Consider the following 19,449-nt stretch of genomic DNA (forward strand, 5'->3'; position numbering starts at 1 on the left):
CTTTCTGCATGTTTATATGTGATTATTTTTCTAGAGTCTTGATGTTAAAATTCAGGTAAGTTTTACCTCAGAACTCCTTTGGAGACTACTAACTTTGACTTGAAAATCTTTAATTATTAATAAATGTTCTTCAGATACTGAAGGTGTTTAGAACCCAATCCCTGCTGGTCTTTGGAGATAGGATCCAGTATCTCCAATAATCTCTGCTCTGCAAGTCCCATACCTGTTTTGTGCGTGCAACATGAAATCTAAAGAAACATTGTTTCTCTAAAGCATTCCTCCCAGACTTGAATTTTGAGTATTTCTAAGAAGTTACATTGGCAATAGAGCAGCAGAGGTAAAACTTGTTTAGAGGAATACATCAATTTCTGATTAACATCTGCTAGGTGGGTCAATACTGTCCAGTGAAATGCAAGACCACAACAGGGGTTAGTCAGCTATTAGTTTATTGATAATATAAATTGCAATCAGCATGGGAAGCCTCAGTAACCACAGAGAGTTGTGCAATCTGCTCAGGTACCTGATTGAGGTTCAGTCTAAGGTCATCCCTCCCAACTTAGATACCTGTTCTTTTTGACAGCAGGTTTTATATATCTATATCTCTCTCTCTATACATACATCTATTTCATGACCCCCTGGTTACACATCAAACAATACAATGATGCAATAATTAGAATCCTAGGTCACTGTGACCTGAGGACCATCAGTGGGGGCAGGATGTCTGCTTTATGAACTGGGACTACATCACATGCATTGAACCATGTCCTTGATTCCTTGATGATCTTCCAGGTCCTGCCCCTGCAACAAGTATATCCCAATGTGCCACATTTTTCTGTACAAACTGCAGGGACCAGGCTTAAAACCTTGAAACAGATGATTTTATGCACAGTTTTTCTTTCACCTCAATCAGCACATTATGAAAAAAAGACAAACCTCCATCCTTGTGGTATAGCTATTTACACTTGCAGCAGCACAAATATTTACGTGTTAAAAAACTTATATACAATAGTATGTTTCCTATTATTTCCGTATTAAAAAAAATGTAATGCAAAAATATTCTTAAATTCCTTCCCCAAAAGAATCTGAAAACTTACATGGTGTTTTAGGATGGCTTTTAAAATAATGTGCACAAAGAAAGATTACCTGAAAATATTGCCTGAAGGAAGACAACGAGAATCAGAATGGCAATATGCCATCAATAGTGCTTAGAAAAGGCAGCCTTTCTGAGGTTGGTATTCCTTTTGTTCACTTAGCTCTCTCTATTCTGGCTGATTCATATCAATCCCAAAGCAAAAATCATCAATAAGGTGCTTCATTAAGACATGGAAAATAGTCTTCAGTCTTGAAGAGGACTGGAGGTTCATAGAGGGTCTGCTGTTGTCGTGAGGAAGACGATTTCTGCAAATTAGATAAGTTTATTTTTCACCTTTTTCATAAAGCATTTTAAAACAAAGCCTGCAGAGTTAAAATGTAAAACAAGATAAGTTTCTAAACTGTATCTCCTTAGTTGAATAAATTCTTAATCATAGCTCAGATGAGTCTGGCATATTCCTGATGTTAGTGAAGAAATGCAGCCTTTGACCCTTGCCATTCCAGCACCTGAACAGACCCAGTCCTAGAACACGTACAAAATGCCAGCATTGCAGGAGCCAAACTGTAGCATCCAGATGATGGCAGAGTCATTGTAACCTTCATCCTTTCCAAGCCATACATCTTTACCTTTTCTGCTCCAGCCTTAAATTTTCCTCAGCCACTTGTTTTTAGTCAACTCTGGGCCTGGGCTCTCATTTAGTTACTCAAAAAGTCTTCCTATGGAAACACACCTAGCAAATGATTCTTTCAAGAAAGTTGCTGCTGCTGAGCTTCTTCATATGGCACACTGTTAAAAATAATCTGGTAGTGGACTGGAAAAGAGCTGTTACACTGTTTTTCAGGAAAGTTTCTATTTATATAAGTATATATAAGTATATGTTTCTATTAACTATTACCTGTACATTGTTTTGCTATATCAAATGGCTCACTGAAAGAGACAACATCAAGGACCACTAGTGACTACTGTGTCAGCCTTGCTGCCTGTAAATAATACTGCAACTCAACACAGACACAGGGTATGTTTTCAATGCCTGACATTAAACAGAATGCTTGAAATCAAGATTTCATTCATTAAAAGGTCCTCTCAACTAATAAAAAGATTTTGATAAACTATTTAGTAGAGCTCTGTCAGTTTGAAATGAGGAAATTAGCCCGCACCTAACGAAGTTAAAAGTACACCAAATATCATTGGTAACTTGGAGTTTAGGTTTTACAGCACCAAAATGAAGATGTAAAATAACCACACCTATGAAACAAAGTGGAAGTTTCTCAATATTCAGTTGAGCTGTATACTTGTGCTCCATATGAAGTAAGTACATATTTTCGTGCTATATAGAAAATTGTGCCTTTAACTTTACAATACCATTAATTTCTCGAAGTTTGTTTTGCCATCCAAGTTGCAATGAAATTAAAAAATATAAGCAAATGTCTGATCTATAAACAATGTATACTATCAGTGTTCTTTGTATGACAAATTTTGCCAAATGTAAGAGCAACCTTCAAAATCCAAGTTCTGATTTTTAAAATCATTTCCTACCCTGTCCTATCAGAGAAACCGATGATGGGAAACTCGGGTCACAGGTTTTCTGCAGCTCCTGGCATGGATTTAAGAGGTGCTGTATTTGCCTCTGAGAAAAAAGGGGGTCATTTCAATCCAGTGAGGAAGATTTATAGGCAGGCACAGAACCCACAACTGCCTAAGCACACATTTATGATCAGTTATTTTTGCAGCTGCTTAGCAGACATTTTTACCTTTTGATAGTCTACATTCTTAGCAATATTAGAAGTCTTACAGTAGTGTTCTTTACACTGCCTGATATTCACAAGGGAAGAACTTTGGGCAAGATCTGAAAGGGAGATTTTAAATACACAGCTTGAGAAACAGAAAAAACAGCCTTTGTGAAAAGAAACAGATACATTTAAATGGAAAGAAAATGAGGGAACCTGAGTAATTTAAAACTAGCAGTAAAATGTGAACTACACCTACAGTGAAAATCATGATATCAGAATAACCTTCTTTTCCAAACCATGTGCTTCACCATTGATGTACTGAGCTACTTAAATATCAGGCATGTAGAGAAATCTCTATAGGCATTTTCATTCACATATGGTTGTGTTTACTACTGAAAGTAGTTATTTTACTATGCAATACCCAGAACCACCATGGAACAATAACCTGCCTTTTAGTAAATCAAGTAATGCCAGTAAGTTTTGGGTGTTATTTTATTGCTACCCATAATCATACTAAGAAACCACTGGAGATGCCAGGTTCACCTTCCTGACACTTTCAAAGATTTTCTACCTCTTAAATTGTGGAAAAAGTGCTAATTTCGAAAAGTGTTCCCATACAACATTAAAATAAACTACTTTCTTAAAACTATCAAACTTTTCAAGTGAAGATTGCAATTCCTTGGTTGATAACTGTTTCTAGAAAAAAATGGAAAATACTGTTGAATATTCTTCAAGGCAACTTGTGCTGTTTTTTGGTTTTGTAACTGGCCCAAAAAAGAACAGCTTTGTGTTGCTGTTTTTAGGGTTTTTTTAAAGAAAAAATGACAGAACTCTAAACTAAAACACCAAGGAAAATGAAGGAATGAGATGAGAAAATAACTAACCTATAGGCTTCACAGTAAACAGCAGAGAAGAACAAGTTCCTTGAACCAAGCCTTAACAAGACAACACATGTTCTTTTTATATGTATTTTTCTCTGTTGCCATATGTGATTGGAAGATGTAGGAACAAAAATGCTTCAAAGAGCCACAACCTTCTTCCTGTCCCCCTCCATAAAGCTATGTTTTTCATCACTCTTACCAGGAGACAGAAAAGATGAAAAGATGAAACAATCTTATGAAAAGATAAAACAATTTGTGAGCTGACAAGATGCAAAAGAGTAGAATTTACAAATGCTGTAGTTCACAGGTGATGTCAAGAAGCATCAGGTATTCAGATGATTTTGGGGTTTTTTTGTAACCAAAAGGTTATTTTAAACCCGAGGCAAAATGACAGTTCAGTGCTAGGTAAGGCATCTCTGAATATACCAGAGAGAGCACTTCAAGTCTTTTGTAAAGGAGCAGTCCACAAGGAAAGACAGAGAAAACTGCATCCTTAGAAAGTTTACCAAGGTGGTAACATGATTATCAAACTGTGTGGATTGAATATAAACATGACCATTATTTTAAAAATACTGTGCAGATTAGCTTTCATTTTCTTTTTTGGTAACATTTGTGCAGTGATGTTATCAATGCAGAAGAATCCTTTAGCAGTTGCTTGTAATGGGCTTTTCCTACTTGCTTTGTATACCAACAGAGATCAAGGGTGCTTTAGTATTGAGGCTTGTGCATTATGGGCTTGTTTGTGTCCTTCACATTAATTTCTCTGTGTGCTCAGCCAGTTTTGCAACATTACACAAATCCCTGTAAGAAATTAAATTTTTCTAAATTTTTAAGTTTGGTTGTTTCCTTTTATTTTTTTTTTCTTAAAGACACCTGAGAACTCTGTAAAAATCCTAATAAAGTATATAAAACAAGTACAGCTACATTCAGATACACTTGTAACAAACATATTATTATTTAAATCATCTGCTCTAGTAAGCAGAGCAACTGAGCTAGTCACATGGCAGCAGAACTTCACTTACATTAAGGAAGGATGGCATGCTGATTGTGTGCAAGATTTTCTTGAATGTGCTTGGAAAAGCTCCAAGGTCTGTTTCTGCCTTTATGACGCGTTCTTCCAGTCCAGCGACGCTATTCCCAATCATTTTCACAAAAGCCTAGTGTGGGAAAAAAGCCAAACAAACAAGAAAATAAATATGACATTTTCACTAACAAAATAAAACAGGATTATGCATTGCAAAACGATGATGAAAGATCCATTGCTTAAATGAGGAGTCAAAAACTTCATGCTCTATTTCCCTTCTGCCTACAAGTTCATTTTAATGCTGAAAATTACTTGAGATACTTATAAGACTGAAAACCAGGTTAAATCTAATAAAACCATCTTCCTTTTCCAATTTTCCTTTTAAATAACTACATTGGATATTTCAGAATCTAGACTTCTACCTGTCTTTGTACTACTGAAAGAAAAACCAAGGATCTGAACAATGGTTTTGAAGCTTTATTAGGGATCAAGTGAGCTCTCATTCTATTTGTTTCTGAAAATTTGAAAGCTAACACAAAAGACTGCCTTGCTTCAAACAGTCAATGAACAATTTTTATTTTTTTTTTAAAATATATGTCTGGAATTCCCACAGTCCCCAGAAATTCTTCATAAATGTAGTCCTCTTTATCAACCCTGAAGTACTGAACCCAGCATGGACATGGAGAGAACAACTCACCTGAGCTCACTCCACATGCCTGTACACACACACACACAAATATGCAGACGTTGATTTTTCCCTCCATCAGGAAACAAAATATATCTAGAAGACAGCAAATACATACCTCTAGTTTGTCAATCTTCCTATATATCTGCCTCATTTCTGTAGCTTTTGTGTAAATTTGAGGTATACTTTCATTGACAACTTGAGAGGAATCACTTCGAATCTAAAGACAATGCAAAGAAATAATACAAAAATCAATGAATGAAACAAAATTTTAGTAGATTTTACTCTGGAGCCTAGAACCGTGCTCCAATGAGCAGATAAAATTCAGAGTTTAAAAATACTGGAATAAATTAGTATAAAAACACTAAATTAAAATCAATACACTATAGCTTTTTAGTATAGTTTCCAAGTAACTTTGAAGAAAATGTATTTTGCAGAGACTAATATTCACCTTTATACTTATATTAAAAATAGGCTACATATATAATATACATTGTATATATACCATCTCTTCTGAACTGGATTGGAGCATTTTCTAAGACATACTAAGGAACTAAATATATTAAGCTAAAATTTTGTCTTAAGTTTTACTACCTGTACTTTTCCTCAGGTTTGTTAAAAAAGTCAGGCCACAAAAATCTTAGTTTACTGGTGTTAAAAAAACCCCTCCAAACCTACAGCAGAGTTTTGCAGGAGAACCATATGTGCTACACTTCAAAAGATAGCCTATCTACCAATGTCAGCTTACAGGAAGTTTCCATTCAGTCTCCCCATCTAACCCTATGAGAAAAGTGGAAACAAAGCTGCCTTTCTGAAAAGAGGGTCCCCTAAAGACAAATCTGGCCTTGGTGGCTTGGCAACTGATTAGGTATTTTCATTATAAAACCAACAAAGGATGTCTTTATGTATTTTAAAGGATAAGCAGAATATCATACTGTTCTTTTAAAACTGTCACTGCACTGTTCAAAATGGGATTCTGTACATATACACAGACAAGAATACAAATGCAACTACACAAATATGCAGTTAGGAAAAATTTCTTCACTGAAAGGGTTGTCAAGCGTTGAAGCAGGTTGCCCAGGGAAGTGGTATAGTCATCATCCCTGGAGGTATTTAGAAGATGTAGCACTTTGGGACACGGTTTAGGGGTAAATATGGCACTGCTGGGTTAATGGCTGGATTTGATGATCTTAGAGGTCTTTTCCTACCTAAGAAGTTCCATCTGATTCTATGATTCTATAGCTGGATAGACACATTTTGCTCTGATATGAAAGCTTGGTAGTTTTCATCCATGAGTTACCTGATTCCAAAATAACTCATCTAATTATTAAATATGTTTTCATACTGGAAGTTACCTAGACTAAAGGCTTCTTTCTCTCCGAGTCTTACTTACAAACACCGATTAAACTGTGTTTAATCTGACTTTGAAAACACAACCACATGCAAGTTATACGAACCATGTCCAACATTCCCACGAATTCATCCACTCTGGTCAATAAGTCTTCTAGACTCTTGTCTAAGCTTTCTATCTGCAAAACAGAGGTCACTTGAAGTGCTGAAAACACACACACACGCCCACCCACACTCTCACAATTCACAAAACCCCGGCCAGCCTCACAAACCGGACCACCGAGTATAGACACCGGTGAGACTACAGCCAGTCCCACGGGAATCCCACGGCTTCTCCTCTCTCGGCTTCGTTCAGCGCAAGGGACGCGACCCCCGGCACGTCCTGTGCTGCACAGCCCCAGCCCGGGAGCGTGTCCATCTCCAGAGGGCTGCGCTCCCATGACACCCCTTCCCTGTGCCCGGGAGCTGTCCGGGAGCCCCGGCCCGGCCCCTCGCCCACCTGCTCGCTGAAGAGGCTGCGGTCAGCGAGCAGGTACGCGGAGTAGGCGGCGGCGGTGGCGCTGAGCGACGCCTCCGAGGCGTCCTCATCCTCCGCTTCCCCGAGGCCGGAGGCTCTGCTTTGGCTCTGGGACACGTTCCCGCTGTCCGCGCCGGGACAGGCGTCCGGCAGCTCAGCTCCAGCCCGTTCGCCCGCACCGGCAGCCGCCGCCATCCCACGGCCCGCTCCCGCCGGGAGGCACCGCCCCTCACATGACCGGGCGGACCGGCGCAGCCGCGCTCCCGGCAGGCGGGGCGGGAGGGGCCCGGCCCAGGGAGCGGGTGAGCGGGACTGGCCCGGCCCAGGGAGCGGGACTGGCCCGGCCTAGGGAGCGGGCGGATCGGGAGCGGCCCGGCCCAGAGAGCGGGCGGGACGGGAGCGGGACTGGCCCGGCCCCGGGAGCGGGCGGGACGGAAGCGGCCCGGCCCAGGGAGCGGGCGGAGCGGGACTGGCCCGGCCCCGGGAGCGGGCGGAGCGGGAGCGGCCCGGCCCCGGGAGCGGGCGGAACGGGAGCGGCCCGGCCCTGGCTGAGGAAACAGCCTCCTCCGCCTCCGAGCAGCCCTTGACGAGCGCTGGGACAGGAACATGGCTCCGTCTGCGGGAGCGTTTGTGGAGGATGGCATTTAGCGAGGGCTGGCGTGCCGCTGCTCCCTCAGCCACCCTCAGAGCCCCCTTCGGCATTTAATCCCACATGGGAAGGGGCCCCGGCCTGTGAAACCCGAGCGGCTCAGCCGCGTTTCCACGCAGATTCCTCCCATCTCGGCCTGAGCTGGCAAGGGAAGCTCACTGTGAGTGGACAATTTACAACAAAGCTTCACTTACGGCTGTGGGGCACTCAAAATAGAAGCTGGGTTGTGTGTATTTTCCCCACGATGATGCCGCACAAAATGTTTGCAAGTCTTAAAAGTTATTTCATAAAGTGTTGGATCCAAGGCCACATCGACAGCTGGCTGTTCTCAGTTTGTAGTTTGTACATATGTGTGAAACAACTTATGCTTCCTCCCTCCTGTGATGAATGGGGTGGAAAAGTTGGGATAGATTGTACTAGAAGGCTTTCTATGGGCAGTGACAGCCAGCAGGCGCCGGGCAAAGGGGTGCAGTGCGGCCCTCAGAGCTATCCTGGCCTTTTTCCAAGGAGCCAGAATTACCCATCAAAGCCCGCAGGTCTGCAGCAGGAGGAGGGTAGGAAGCTACTTGGTGCCCATGGAAATTAGAATAACAGGAACCTTTAGTAAAAGCAGAAATGAGAAAAAACACTGCACTAAAATGCTTGCATAGTTGAAGAGCCACCCAAACTGGCTACTTTGTTTTCATAGGGAGGGAAGATGCTTCCACATAAATTGCTTGAGGCACTGAGAAAAAATACAGAGTAGAAGACAGACAGTGAACATTTTATTGCAGACAAGGTCACATTTTCATCAGTTAACTAAGGTAAAATGAGTAACTTCAGCCAGACAAATCCACTTATTCATAAAAGTAGTCTTATTTAAGGTGTAACAATTTTTTCTGGATAAGATGATCTGATTGACTGAAGCATATCCAGCTAATTCATTTTTTTTACTGCACCAATAATCTGATGATTTTTTTTTTTTAAATGAAAACCTTTGGTAAAGTACAAACACAGTTTTAAGATGAACAGGATCAATGTTCTATTCTTACTGTGCTGTGAAAAATACGTACAGCTCTATAGCTGCTTTGATACCTAGAAAAGTTTTAATTAGAGTAAGTGAAAGACTTTTAAAATAATCTCTTAAAGCAAATCTAAAAGAAATAAACTAAGTTCAATGTCCCAAAGATATTTAACCATGAGCAGAAGACTGGTTGTTCCACAGGTATTCTAAATTAGCAACAATGAATTAGTCCACACATCCTTTTTCCAGCCATTACAGATTCCAAAACGGAATGTAATTTTTCCAAACCAAGACTCCTGAATTTTCGTGTTCATAAAATATTTAAGAAATGTCTATTCCACCATATAAAAAAAGCTTTAATGTACTACAAAGTTAAAAACAAAGAGCAAATGACACAAGCTAAAAGTAGAAAAATACATTTAAAAACATTTATATTTTGTTCCTTACACTGATCAAGATATAACAAAATATTTTAGATTAGACCACTTTGATAAAACTCATGGTGTTTCCAGAAGCAGACAGGTACTGACTCAACAGTCACTGGTCACTCACTAGCCACCTGGCCACCCAGCAAAGGTGTCTGACCTTCCCAAATATCCAGTATATTTTAACTTTCCAGAAGTCCTGTGCAGACATAAAGCTTTATTACTGTAGGAGTCCAAAGGTAACAGAACTATTCTAAGTTAGGCCTGAGAGTCAGTCAGCATCCCTCCTCTCCACAGGGAAATCTCTTGTCAAGGAAAGACTTTGTGGATTGCCCCAAAGGTACAGCAAGGACCTGTGTCAGCTCTGAGGCTTGCATGCCTAAAAACTCACACGAACCATGATTCTGAACAAACAGAGATGATGCGGGGAGGGGTGAAAAAAACAAAAAAAGAAACAAACAAAAAAACCAAACAAACAAAACAAGGAGGTATTAACTAATAAATACGGTGAGAGAATACAGGGCGGCCGCGGCGCTGCCCCCGCCGGCCGGCAGGTGGGGCCCATGGCCCGGCAGCCGCGGCCACGGCGGGGAACACGCGGGTTTATACGGATAGAGATTTCTATCGTTTCCTTTGGAAAATGTGTCTGCAGCGTCTCCCGAGCGCTGTTACCGCCGGAATAGGAAACGGCTGCTTTTACAGAGCTCGTCTGGATTAGACATAACGCTGAGAAGACGGTGTAAACAAGTCGGCGGAAGGGCTGTATGGAACAGAAGACAACGGGATGGCTATTAAGAAGCACTCTGTCCTTAGCTGGTGTTAGAAGAAAACCATGTTCCACTTCAAATAGACATGTCTGTTACTATTTAAATCTAATTCATATACATGCATGTATAAATACATCTACCCATGCATTCAAACCCGAGTATATAACACTGCCATGGGTAGCCTGTAAGACTGCTTACGTTTATACCAACTAAAACAAATTTGTGTTCTCACTTCAGGGCCGGGACATAAACCAGGTTTTGCACTCTGGCTTTCTCCTGACAAATTTTGCAGTGCATAACAGTTTTATGTCTAACTCCAGATGCCACGTTTCCTAGAAAGCAACAATTTTCTGCACCCGTGAGGTCTGTGAGAATATCGGCTCCCTGTTTTGTGCACGTGTTGCACGAGTCGATTGTCCCAATTGGCACTTAAGACTGTAAGGAGAATTGCAGAAATTGCTACTAAAGTGTAATGACTGTTCCGTCCTCCTCAATACCTCCTCTGGGGATAACCAGACTGTGTCGGGGATCAGTTTTTAAGGAACTGAGTAATTTGTGGATGTTGCCATTGCTTTCTCGGCCAGAGTTGTTGTTGAGCACCAGGTCCCTTTGAAGTCTGTGGCTAAGGCTGCTGCCATTGATTCGAGAGAGGCTACTGGAAGTAAGGCTGTGCAGTTTAGGAATGTGTTGTGGCTCCAGACCACCCTCGATGACAATGTCAGCCTCTTCATCACTCTCCATTTCATCAGGGTGGAAGTTCTGCAGAACATGGGATGTAGGCAAGCTATGGTGACTCGCAGTGCTGTCTGTAGACTGACCAGAGCTACCAGACATCCTACTGCTCCGAATAATATTGTTCCTCTGGTTTGCTGGCTTGACTGTGATAATGAGATTATGGCTGTTGGCAATCATCATGTCTGTGACTTGGTCAAGAGTCTTTCCTGCTACTTCAATGCCATTGACTTCCAGGACTTCGTCATTCACAGCCAGCAAGCCTGTGCTCTCTGCCAAGCCACCAGGAACCATACGGGAGATGAAGATGCCGGGTACTTTTTCCAGTCCATGAGGAGTCACCCTTACACTGGTGCCATCACGAATGTAAAATCCCAAGGGTTTCTCACACCCGTGTCGATACAGCCTCACTCTCCTGTGTGTTTCGGGGAGAATGTCCACATCGATTATGGAAGACACTGGTCTAAAATCATGAGGCATGCTTATGTTGATGTGAGGACGCCGGCGGAGGTTGTCATTGCGCAGTGTCACCAGAGCCTTCTTCTTCCTCGACAGTGTATTGGTCCCAAAGTTGCTGTAGTCCACTTCATCTGAAAGAGAGACAGTACCAATGTATCAAACAGAATAATTCAAGCTGCAGGGCATTTTTCTCCCCCAATTGGTTCAGTGAAGGCACTAATCATATTATGGAAATAATAATAATATTTTAAAAAAATAATACTAATATGGGAAAAATGAAATTAATTCTTTCATTTACTCTAATCTTTGTTTCACTTTATGTCCACCAGCACAACACTCAGAATGAATTTATTGTTTACTATGACTCCCCATATTTCTTCCATGTTTTGGAGAAAAGAGACTTCTGATTCTCAACACTTGTTGTCAGCTGTGCAGAAGGCAATTCTTGCTGCAAGCCTGATACAACATCTTGGATGTGAGACTGTATTTTCAGAGCTAGATTGTATTTTACACAATTTTACTCTAGTGGGCAAGGAGCATATATGCATTTCTAACCTAAAAATCTAAACTGGGGAGTATTTCAATACCCAATACACTGCCTTAACCTTAGGTACAAAGATGTGCCTAAGATGAAAGCAAGAGTGCAGGAGAGTAGTTAGGTATGTTTTCAGCCTAGGCTTTTCTACTAAAGGAGCATTGTTAATGTGCACCTCTTGGTACATCACTTTTCACTCTGGAGTATTTTACTTCAGATCAGCTGAACTTGACAGCAATAAAAAGTGCCCGATAAAAAAAAGCTACTGTGTAAGCAAGCAGCCTGGCAGAAAGAGAAGCAGGTAGGAGGAAACTCCCCTGCTTAGTCTGTATGCTAGGGATCACGGAATGGACATGGATTCACACACATTCCGCCTTTGAGAGCAAGATTCACAGGAAAATGCCTTTCTGCAGTCTGCAGTTTAAGGAATTGTTTAAATATTTCAGTCTCTGTAGCAGTTATCTCAAGGGCATGGGGAAAGGGATCACCTTTAATTCATCCAAGTAAACCAAGTTATTCCATATAAGAAGTTCATGTTATGCTTTGCATAAAAAAAAACCCTTAAATCATTAAGTTGTTAGTGTACAAAATTGCGTCACTGCATCTCACAATAAAAATACTGTGCGTATTTTAAACATGAAACATGCACTAGGTGGAAAGTTATTTCACCAGGAGTTTAAGCATACTTTTCAGATAAATTAACAGACTTTCAGTTTATTCTCCTGTTGAAGAGGAGCAGTACCATACAAAGTGCAATTACAGAACTGCCACTAAGAAAATTGCTTCTCTGACAAATTAACCTTGCATAGCAATGTTTAAAAGAGTAAGACAATACCTCTACCTGATAAAAGTTGGAAGGGGAAAAAGGGTGTTAGTAAAAACAAGCTTATAATTGCAACTTTGTTTTGCAAGGTTTCATTTTCAAGCCCACTTTCAAGACGTGTTATTGACTGACTTAAATTAAGTGACATTAAGTTACTCTAATTAAAGGACACTAAAAAAAAGTGGTCAGTAGCAACCTGATCTAACTGAACCTCAGAGCAGGTTGTTAGATTAGCTGGACTCCAGAGGTGGTCCCTTCCAGTCTAAGTTATACAGTGATCCTACATAGCCCTTTGGGCTGGAAAAAAAATAATTAAAAAACTTCTGATTATTTCTGCATTCTCCTATAACTTATTTACACTGGCTATAGTAACCCTAAGGACATCACAAGGCAGCTGGAAGGTCATCCTAAAGAAAAAGTTTCTGTGAAATGAAGATATTCTTTGCACAAATCTGTTGTGTTTAACCTGACATTCACCTCTTCTCTCTCCTCCCAGGATGTTCAGAGCTGTACTAGCTGCACAGGCCCTGTTGTGTTATTTTAGACCGGTGAGGCACAGGATTGGAAGTCCTTAAAATCACCCAAACACAACAAGCTCCCAGGTGGTTTCTGGAGGGGTATTCACAGCCAAAACAGTGACTGTGATAGCACCTTCTTAACTCCACCTGGTGAAAAGTCAGTGCAGTGACTACTCTTTTGAGTACAGTAGCCAATTACTGCAGCCAAAGCCAGGTATGATTTGTCTTCTTACCAGGATCACCATCTACATTCAGCTACTTCGGATGGATTATTCCAAAGGTTCAGAACAAGTATTTTTCCTTGTAAAGTATGGGGGCACAAGAGAGATCATTCATCACCACAGTTTCCAACACTGTGCCCAGCTCACCCCTACAATTCACTGATAAATTTCTGTGACAGTTCTATGAAAACAACTTGGCACTTCAGATCTAGAATTCAAATTCTTCCTTACTTGAAATACAGTGCTGTAGAATAGTACTGCTGTGCCTTAAGGTCCAAGAGAACCTTTATCAGAAATTTTCAGTTTAAGATGCCACTTAAAATTACACATGGGTTTATGCATTTAAGACTGTCTCTAGGAGTACTGACAAAAAAAGCTTGAAACAAAACCTATGTTCCTTAAAGGCTCAGAAAATTAGCGGGTCAGTGCAGTTCATTGCAGTGTAGGTAAAATGAAACACGTCATGGCTAGCCATTAATCCCCTGGAAGTATACAGGTAGCTGTTACCTCCTTCTCTCTCTGCTAGTATATTAATACTTAATTACTTTAGGGCAAACTTGCAAAAGCTTTACCAAATAATTAATCTCTGAGTATTTGTTGACAAAACTGTTTTCTTTCCCTTAAATTAACAACCTAGAGAGTTAATTCTCACAAGATGCAGGTTTGTGATGATAAAGTAGCACAGTCACAGAAGTATGATGGCCCTCTTAACAGACATAAATAATTTCTGAAGCACCTCCCTTGAGCTGAACCAACAGCAGAGCACTGGCACAAAAGAAGTGGTTGTTTTGTGCCTGTGACCTCCTCACCCATGCTCAGCCCACTAACCAGTCTCCCCAGATGACTGCCAGCATTCCTAACCTCTGAACAGCTTCAAAACAACCACCTCCTTTAATAACAAAAAGCCCATCTCACCACAAAAATGCTAACTTTTTCCTCCAAACACAAACCAGGCGTGAGCAGGGATCGCATTACAAGTGATGCAGGTTACCTTCAGTGTGGGACCACTGACTGTTCTAGGGTTTAGTATTACAGGGCTGGACCATGTTAAAAAATTAAGTCCATGTCCTGCCGATGACTGGAGATTTTGCTTTAAAACAGTGCCAAGCAGTTTCCAACTCTAACTATAAATGGGATTCTGTACAAGAAAGATGAAATCTAATTGTAACAGGTAAAAACTTAAAAGCTATTACAGGTTGGAGAAATGAGAGCTAATTTGAAGAGTTTTTAAGAAAAAATACTAACTTTATTTTCTAGAAAAAATTTAAAGTTCAGAATACATGCTCTTTGACCATACAGGCATTATTACATTACTTGAATTCAAGGTAACCTGCTCTCTAGTGGTTACCTTCACTTGAGACATCACCTTAAAATAAAAAAAAGTAAAACAAAACAAAACCATCTTTTACAACGTAACAGCTACACTCACAATGTTATTTAGAACTACTACTCTTGCAGGAATCTCAACTGAAAGTATCTCAACTGAAGTTTAATATCAATTGTTGCTGTGGCAGCAGAAAGTCATCAATCCCCACACCAGAATGAAAATAAAATCTCCTTCTTCACAAGGGAACTGGGAGAAGTTAGCCACTCCTGAACATCATTCAATTTTATCAACTATGGTGTGGTCACACAATGGTGCACTACCCATTCCCAGTACTAAACTGCTCAGGTGGTATGTGTCAGACTGAAATGGAAACTGTATCAGTACATAATTTATGATGACACAATTTTAATGAAGGTCAGCAACTTGTTAGGTTTTGAGTTTCTCACCATACATGATTTCAAGCAGGAAGGCCATTTCAGCTGAAGAAATGGACTGTATTTGATGCCAGGTCTCAGGCAAGACCAGAATGTACCATATGGAACCAGACAGAGCTCATTTTTCATTTGTTGCAATATCAAATTCCCCTTTTGCAGAACAAAAGGGGTCTACAGAACTCTGCATGTATAGCATGAAGAGTGTCACCAAACAGCACATCTGAACAATGCTTAAAACACTGAATGTTACAGGGTGTCATATTTTCTTATGTCTCAAAGGAGGCCATGTTACGTACATACAGGTGACAGAGGGAGAATTAGTCTTTTAGGTCTTGACTATGTCTGTCATTTCTCAGAATATGCCAGATCGTATGGATCATTTTAATCTACAAGATGCAGTGTTTTCAGATAAAATGCACTATGAACTGGATGGATAATCTTGAATAACCACTAAACTTTAGAAGACTTGGACTGAATTTTACCTGTGCCCATAATTTGCTTCTGACTGAAAGTACTGTTCCTGTAAGAAGAGATGAAGAACATAATTTGCCACAGTTGGAGAAGAACTCCTGACCTTTTCAATTCTCTCTTCCTTGAATCTGCACCCCAAAACTACACAAAAAATACCTCAGACTCTTCTGTAGGCACTCAATATCCACTCTTTTCTCCAAAAGCTTCAGCTTTCAGTACATTTGAAGAAACATTTTCTCTATTATTGAGTTACACAAAATCTGAAATATTTTGGCTGAGTCTTTTCTATTATTATGTGTTTGGTTACTGGGGTGCTTTGGGGGTTTTTTTAATAGTATTGTGACTACCTGCTTACCCCTTTCTGTTAGACATCTCTTCATGCAGAGATGGAGACTCTGCTCAGTTTCTTGACAATGGTGATGGTGGTGGTTAAAAACATACCTGTAAAACTGATAACTTTGAGGTGTTCTTCTAACAGTTCTGTAGCTAGCCTACAGAACATTAATGTTCTGTAATGTGGCATTACAGAAAACCTTACACCTTCCTAGTGGGCATCACAAATCCTTATCATTAAGTCACACAGGACATATCAGCTGAGAATACTAAAAGGCTATTTATAAGGCTAAAAAAACTGCTTAGAGCCTTTGGTTGTAGCCAAGAGAGTATTGTATTTCTGTAATTTACATGAAACAAGAAATTATAGACCTTCTGAAAAAACCACCAGGAGCACCACTCCCACTGCTTGGACAGCTGCTTTTCATAGGAACTGCCTGCCAGATAAAATACCAAAGCTTCGCCAGATAAGATTGTATAAACAAGCTGAATTCCACAGAGAAGCAGACTGCCAGGCTCCTATAGGAACAGTTCATTTCAGACTCTACATTTTCAGTGTACATGCACTCATGGCTTATTATTTCCTCTGGGAACTGTGGAACATTAGTTGACAGCTCTGGAAAGTACTTCAAAGACAAAATTACTTCCACTAGGGAGAGCGGCACTTCAGGCAGCTTGGGAAGGAGGCCAATGAGTCATTAATAGTGAAGGGTAACCCCTCCATCCAACAGATCTCTATTACTGAGCATTCAAATTAGCAGCAGTCATAAAGCCACTTCAAGGGAACTTGTCATGTTTAACCCTTCTACCTTTCTGTGTCCCGGCTACGAAACACTGTCCATTTTTGACAGAAACTGAAATCACTTTCTATTTTCTCAGAAAGATCAACACCAGAAGCATTTGTGAAAGCAATCAGACAGCAAATAAGCTGGCAGTCTCTCATTTATGACCTGTAAGGCTGACTGCATGCAAAGGGACTTAAAGAGGAAACAGATACAAAATGAACTATGACCTGGGGGGAGGACCAGTGCCAATACTGCTCATCAAGGAGTATTTAATGGCGGGAAAAAGAAGATTATCTGAATGCTAACATTGCATTGTATGTGTTTTAGGAATATTTAAGAAAAAATTCAGCCATACTGCTGCCAGCAACCTCTGGGTGAACCAAACCAAAAAAAACCACACTGTAAGTAAAGTAGTTGTAGCTGTTATTCTGTCAAAAATCAAGTAATGTATCCCACATATGAATACTCACTCATCTCTCTCCCTTCATATCACTGTATCAGAAGAAACTGGACACAATCTCATCAACATTTAGAAGACCACCTAAATGTTATAGTTTATCATTAACATTCAACAGGACTTTTGAAGCAGGAACTATGTCAAATAAACTGCAGTTTTGCAAAAGACAACCTTCTTTCTCCAGTGATTTAGTCAGTACTAGAGAGATAAATTTGCCTTCCTACTTAAGAAGTGTTCATCAATAGGTTTAGGATTAAAATCTAACACAATCTATAATACATATATATTATATATATATCATATATATATAACATGTTGTTTCAAGACGGTAAATATTATTTTGTTCTTCAGTTTAGCATGTCACAGCAGCCAAAACTAGAACTGCATTAATCTCCGTTTCTTTACAGTGTTGGACATGAATAAAAAACATTTTTAAGCTGGCTGCCTTGAGGATGGAGACAATCAATTCCTTGGGACTTTAGCCTGAGCTGCTGGCAGGGCCTCCTGCACTTCTCACTGCTTGTCATCAGAGGCCACTGTTCCCTTGCTGAATCTCTTCCTTTCTCAGTTGGAGGCCCTCGTTTTTGACTCCCAGCCCCGCTCAATGGAGCAGAGGCACGACCTGAAAGTTCATCCCATGAAAGAAGTGAGGGCTTTGGAAGAGACAGGTGCACCCAGGCATGTATTCCCAAAGTTACCCTTGTCCTCAGAAACATCAAAACCCAGCTCTCCAAACTGTCCCATAAGGCAACTATTGGACTCCCAAATATTACAGTGGATGTGCAGATAGTGATTACTAGGATTGTCAGGGTTTTCTTCCTCTAAGTTTGATATGTAACTTCTCTTCTATCCTAAAACATGCCAGAAACACCAGCCTTTCCCCCCTTGCTGCTTTCCACAAACCACATTATGCCAAGATTACGTAATTGCAGCAGCAGAAAATTGTGGGCTTTAAGCTTTGGCTTCATTGCTGAGTTTTTTTAAAGTATTAGTTAATCTTTCCCACTTCCTGCAGGAGATCAGTCGGAAGTTGGGAGGAGTAATGTTTCTGCTGCACTTCTCAGATATTAATCATTATTATGTTCATCCCAGGTGACAGGTGCTGCCCAGGAGGTTTTGATGGTGAGATGGCTTCCCAGGACAGCCAGCAGCGAGGACACCCAGCAGCAATACCGGGTGCAGAGAGGAATAGCATCACCTGTAAACAGCTCTCCTGCTGGCCTGGCAAAAGAAGCCTATCACCATGTATCCAACAACTCCCAGCAACCATCAACAAGTGTATTCACTCAGCTGATGGTATCAAAATGGGAGGGCTACCAATCCTATTCAAAGATGTTTGGGGGGGACCAAAAAAAAAATAAATTCATCCTCAAAACCACCCTCTCCAACCGATAATTTCATACAATCTGTTCAGCAATTTATAACCTCTTATAAACTTTAAGATTTAAAGTTATTAAAAAGCTACCTTCAATTATTCTATTTCAACTACTCAATTTTTCACCTGCAAACAACATCCTATTCATTCGTGTCAGGCAATTGAGAGGAGCACCATTTGCTCCCTCAAACAGGCACTAAAGGAGTCACTTTTTCCCACAGAAAACGTGTGTTATGCAAAACAAAATGAGAGACAAAACTACCATAAGTCTGCCAGCACAGATACAATAAAAAGCTCATTAATGACACAAAAAGTGGTAAATTTTATCAAGTGAATATTGAATATAACAGTTTCCCAATTGGTAGTAGAAAAATATTACTTCTTACACAAGTCTAAAGTGTAGTATGCACAAAATGTTTACAGACTGAGCAAAAGAGCAAATTCAGGAGAATACAATTCTATTTTTCATTGCTGCAATATTTGGAAAAACCAAAAGTAATACAAAAAAATCACCTCAGGATCACATGAATTCAGAATATGAATTTTATACCTCTGAAAAGAAACAATTTTTTTATTTCATACTAGTCTCAGGAGAAGCTTCAAATGTAGCTTGGAAAGGCAGCGCAACATCAGGCAGCAGAAAATAAAGGTGGCATATTTTCATGATGAGATTATTTACACAGTCATAGGTGAAAGAAAATTATTTTTAAGGGCTGCAATACTGAACCTGATCAGAACCATCATCCTACAGATGAAAATAATAAAACACAGCCTTTTCCACTGTTCAGAGGTAACTTGATCAGCATCAAAGATCATTTCAACAGCCAACAGAGGTGAGCCATGCCAGGAAGGCAG

At 40.3% G+C, this 19,449-nt stretch overlaps 2 protein-coding genes and 1 long non-coding RNA gene across 4 annotated transcripts in view; 1 reads left to right on the forward strand and 2 right to left on the reverse strand.

Moving 5' to 3' along the window:
- Positions 1–428: 428 nt before the first annotated feature.
- BLOC1S4 (biogenesis of lysosomal organelles complex 1 subunit 4) lies at positions 429–7,517 on the reverse strand. Its single transcript, XM_015617103.3, has 5 exons — positions 7,263–7,517; positions 6,871–6,942; positions 5,532–5,633; positions 4,727–4,861; positions 429–1,398 (listed from the first exon to the last, which is right to left on the reverse strand). The coding sequence occupies exons 1-5, from the start codon at positions 7,473–7,475 to the stop codon at positions 1,300–1,302; spliced, it is 621 nt and encodes a 206-aa protein (XP_015472589.1). The 5' UTR covers positions 7,476–7,517; the 3' UTR covers positions 429–1,299.
- A 271-nt stretch (positions 7,518–7,788) lies between these two features.
- LOC107199712 lies at positions 7,789–18,693 on the forward strand. Of its 2 annotated transcripts, none has more exons than XR_001519282.2 (3): positions 7,789–8,089; positions 17,090–17,163; positions 18,312–18,693. It is a non-coding gene; the product is annotated as an uncharacterized LOC107199712 (long non-coding RNA). The 2 variants fall into 2 exon arrangements; XR_004496037.1 differs by lacking the exon at positions 18,312–18,693 and adding an exon at positions 17,627–17,892.
- PARD6G (par-6 family cell polarity regulator gamma) overlaps positions 8,672–19,449 on the reverse strand; it is a 65,363-nt gene continuing 54,585 nt past the window's right edge. The window contains exon 3 of the mRNA XM_015617095.2: positions 8,672–11,446. Coding sequence (XP_015472581.1) covers positions 10,587–11,446 — 860 coding nt within the window. The 3' untranslated portion in view covers positions 8,672–10,586. The remainder of the gene's footprint in view (positions 11,447–19,449) is intronic.

Source organism: Parus major, chromosome 2, assembly GCF_001522545.3.
Source record: "Parus major isolate Abel chromosome 2, Parus_major1.1, whole genome shotgun sequence".
Lineage (NCBI taxonomy): Eukaryota > Metazoa > Chordata > Aves > Passeriformes > Paridae > Parus > Parus major.

Excerpts from the sequence above, each read along its gene's own strand:
- BLOC1S4 (XM_015617103.3), bottom strand. The coding sequence starts at position 7,475 with ATGGCGGCGGCTGCCGGTGCGGGCGAACGGGCTGGAGCTGAGCTGCCG. Across the intron at positions 5,634-6,870 it reads TCGTGGGAATGTTGGACATG|ATTCGAAGTGATTCCTCTCA; the intron begins GTTCGTATAACT and ends CATTGTCTTTAG. Across the intron at positions 1,399-4,726 it reads GCATGCCATCCTTCCTTAAT|AAATCGTCTTCCTCACGACA; the intron begins GTAAGTGAAGTT and ends TCTAATTTGCAG.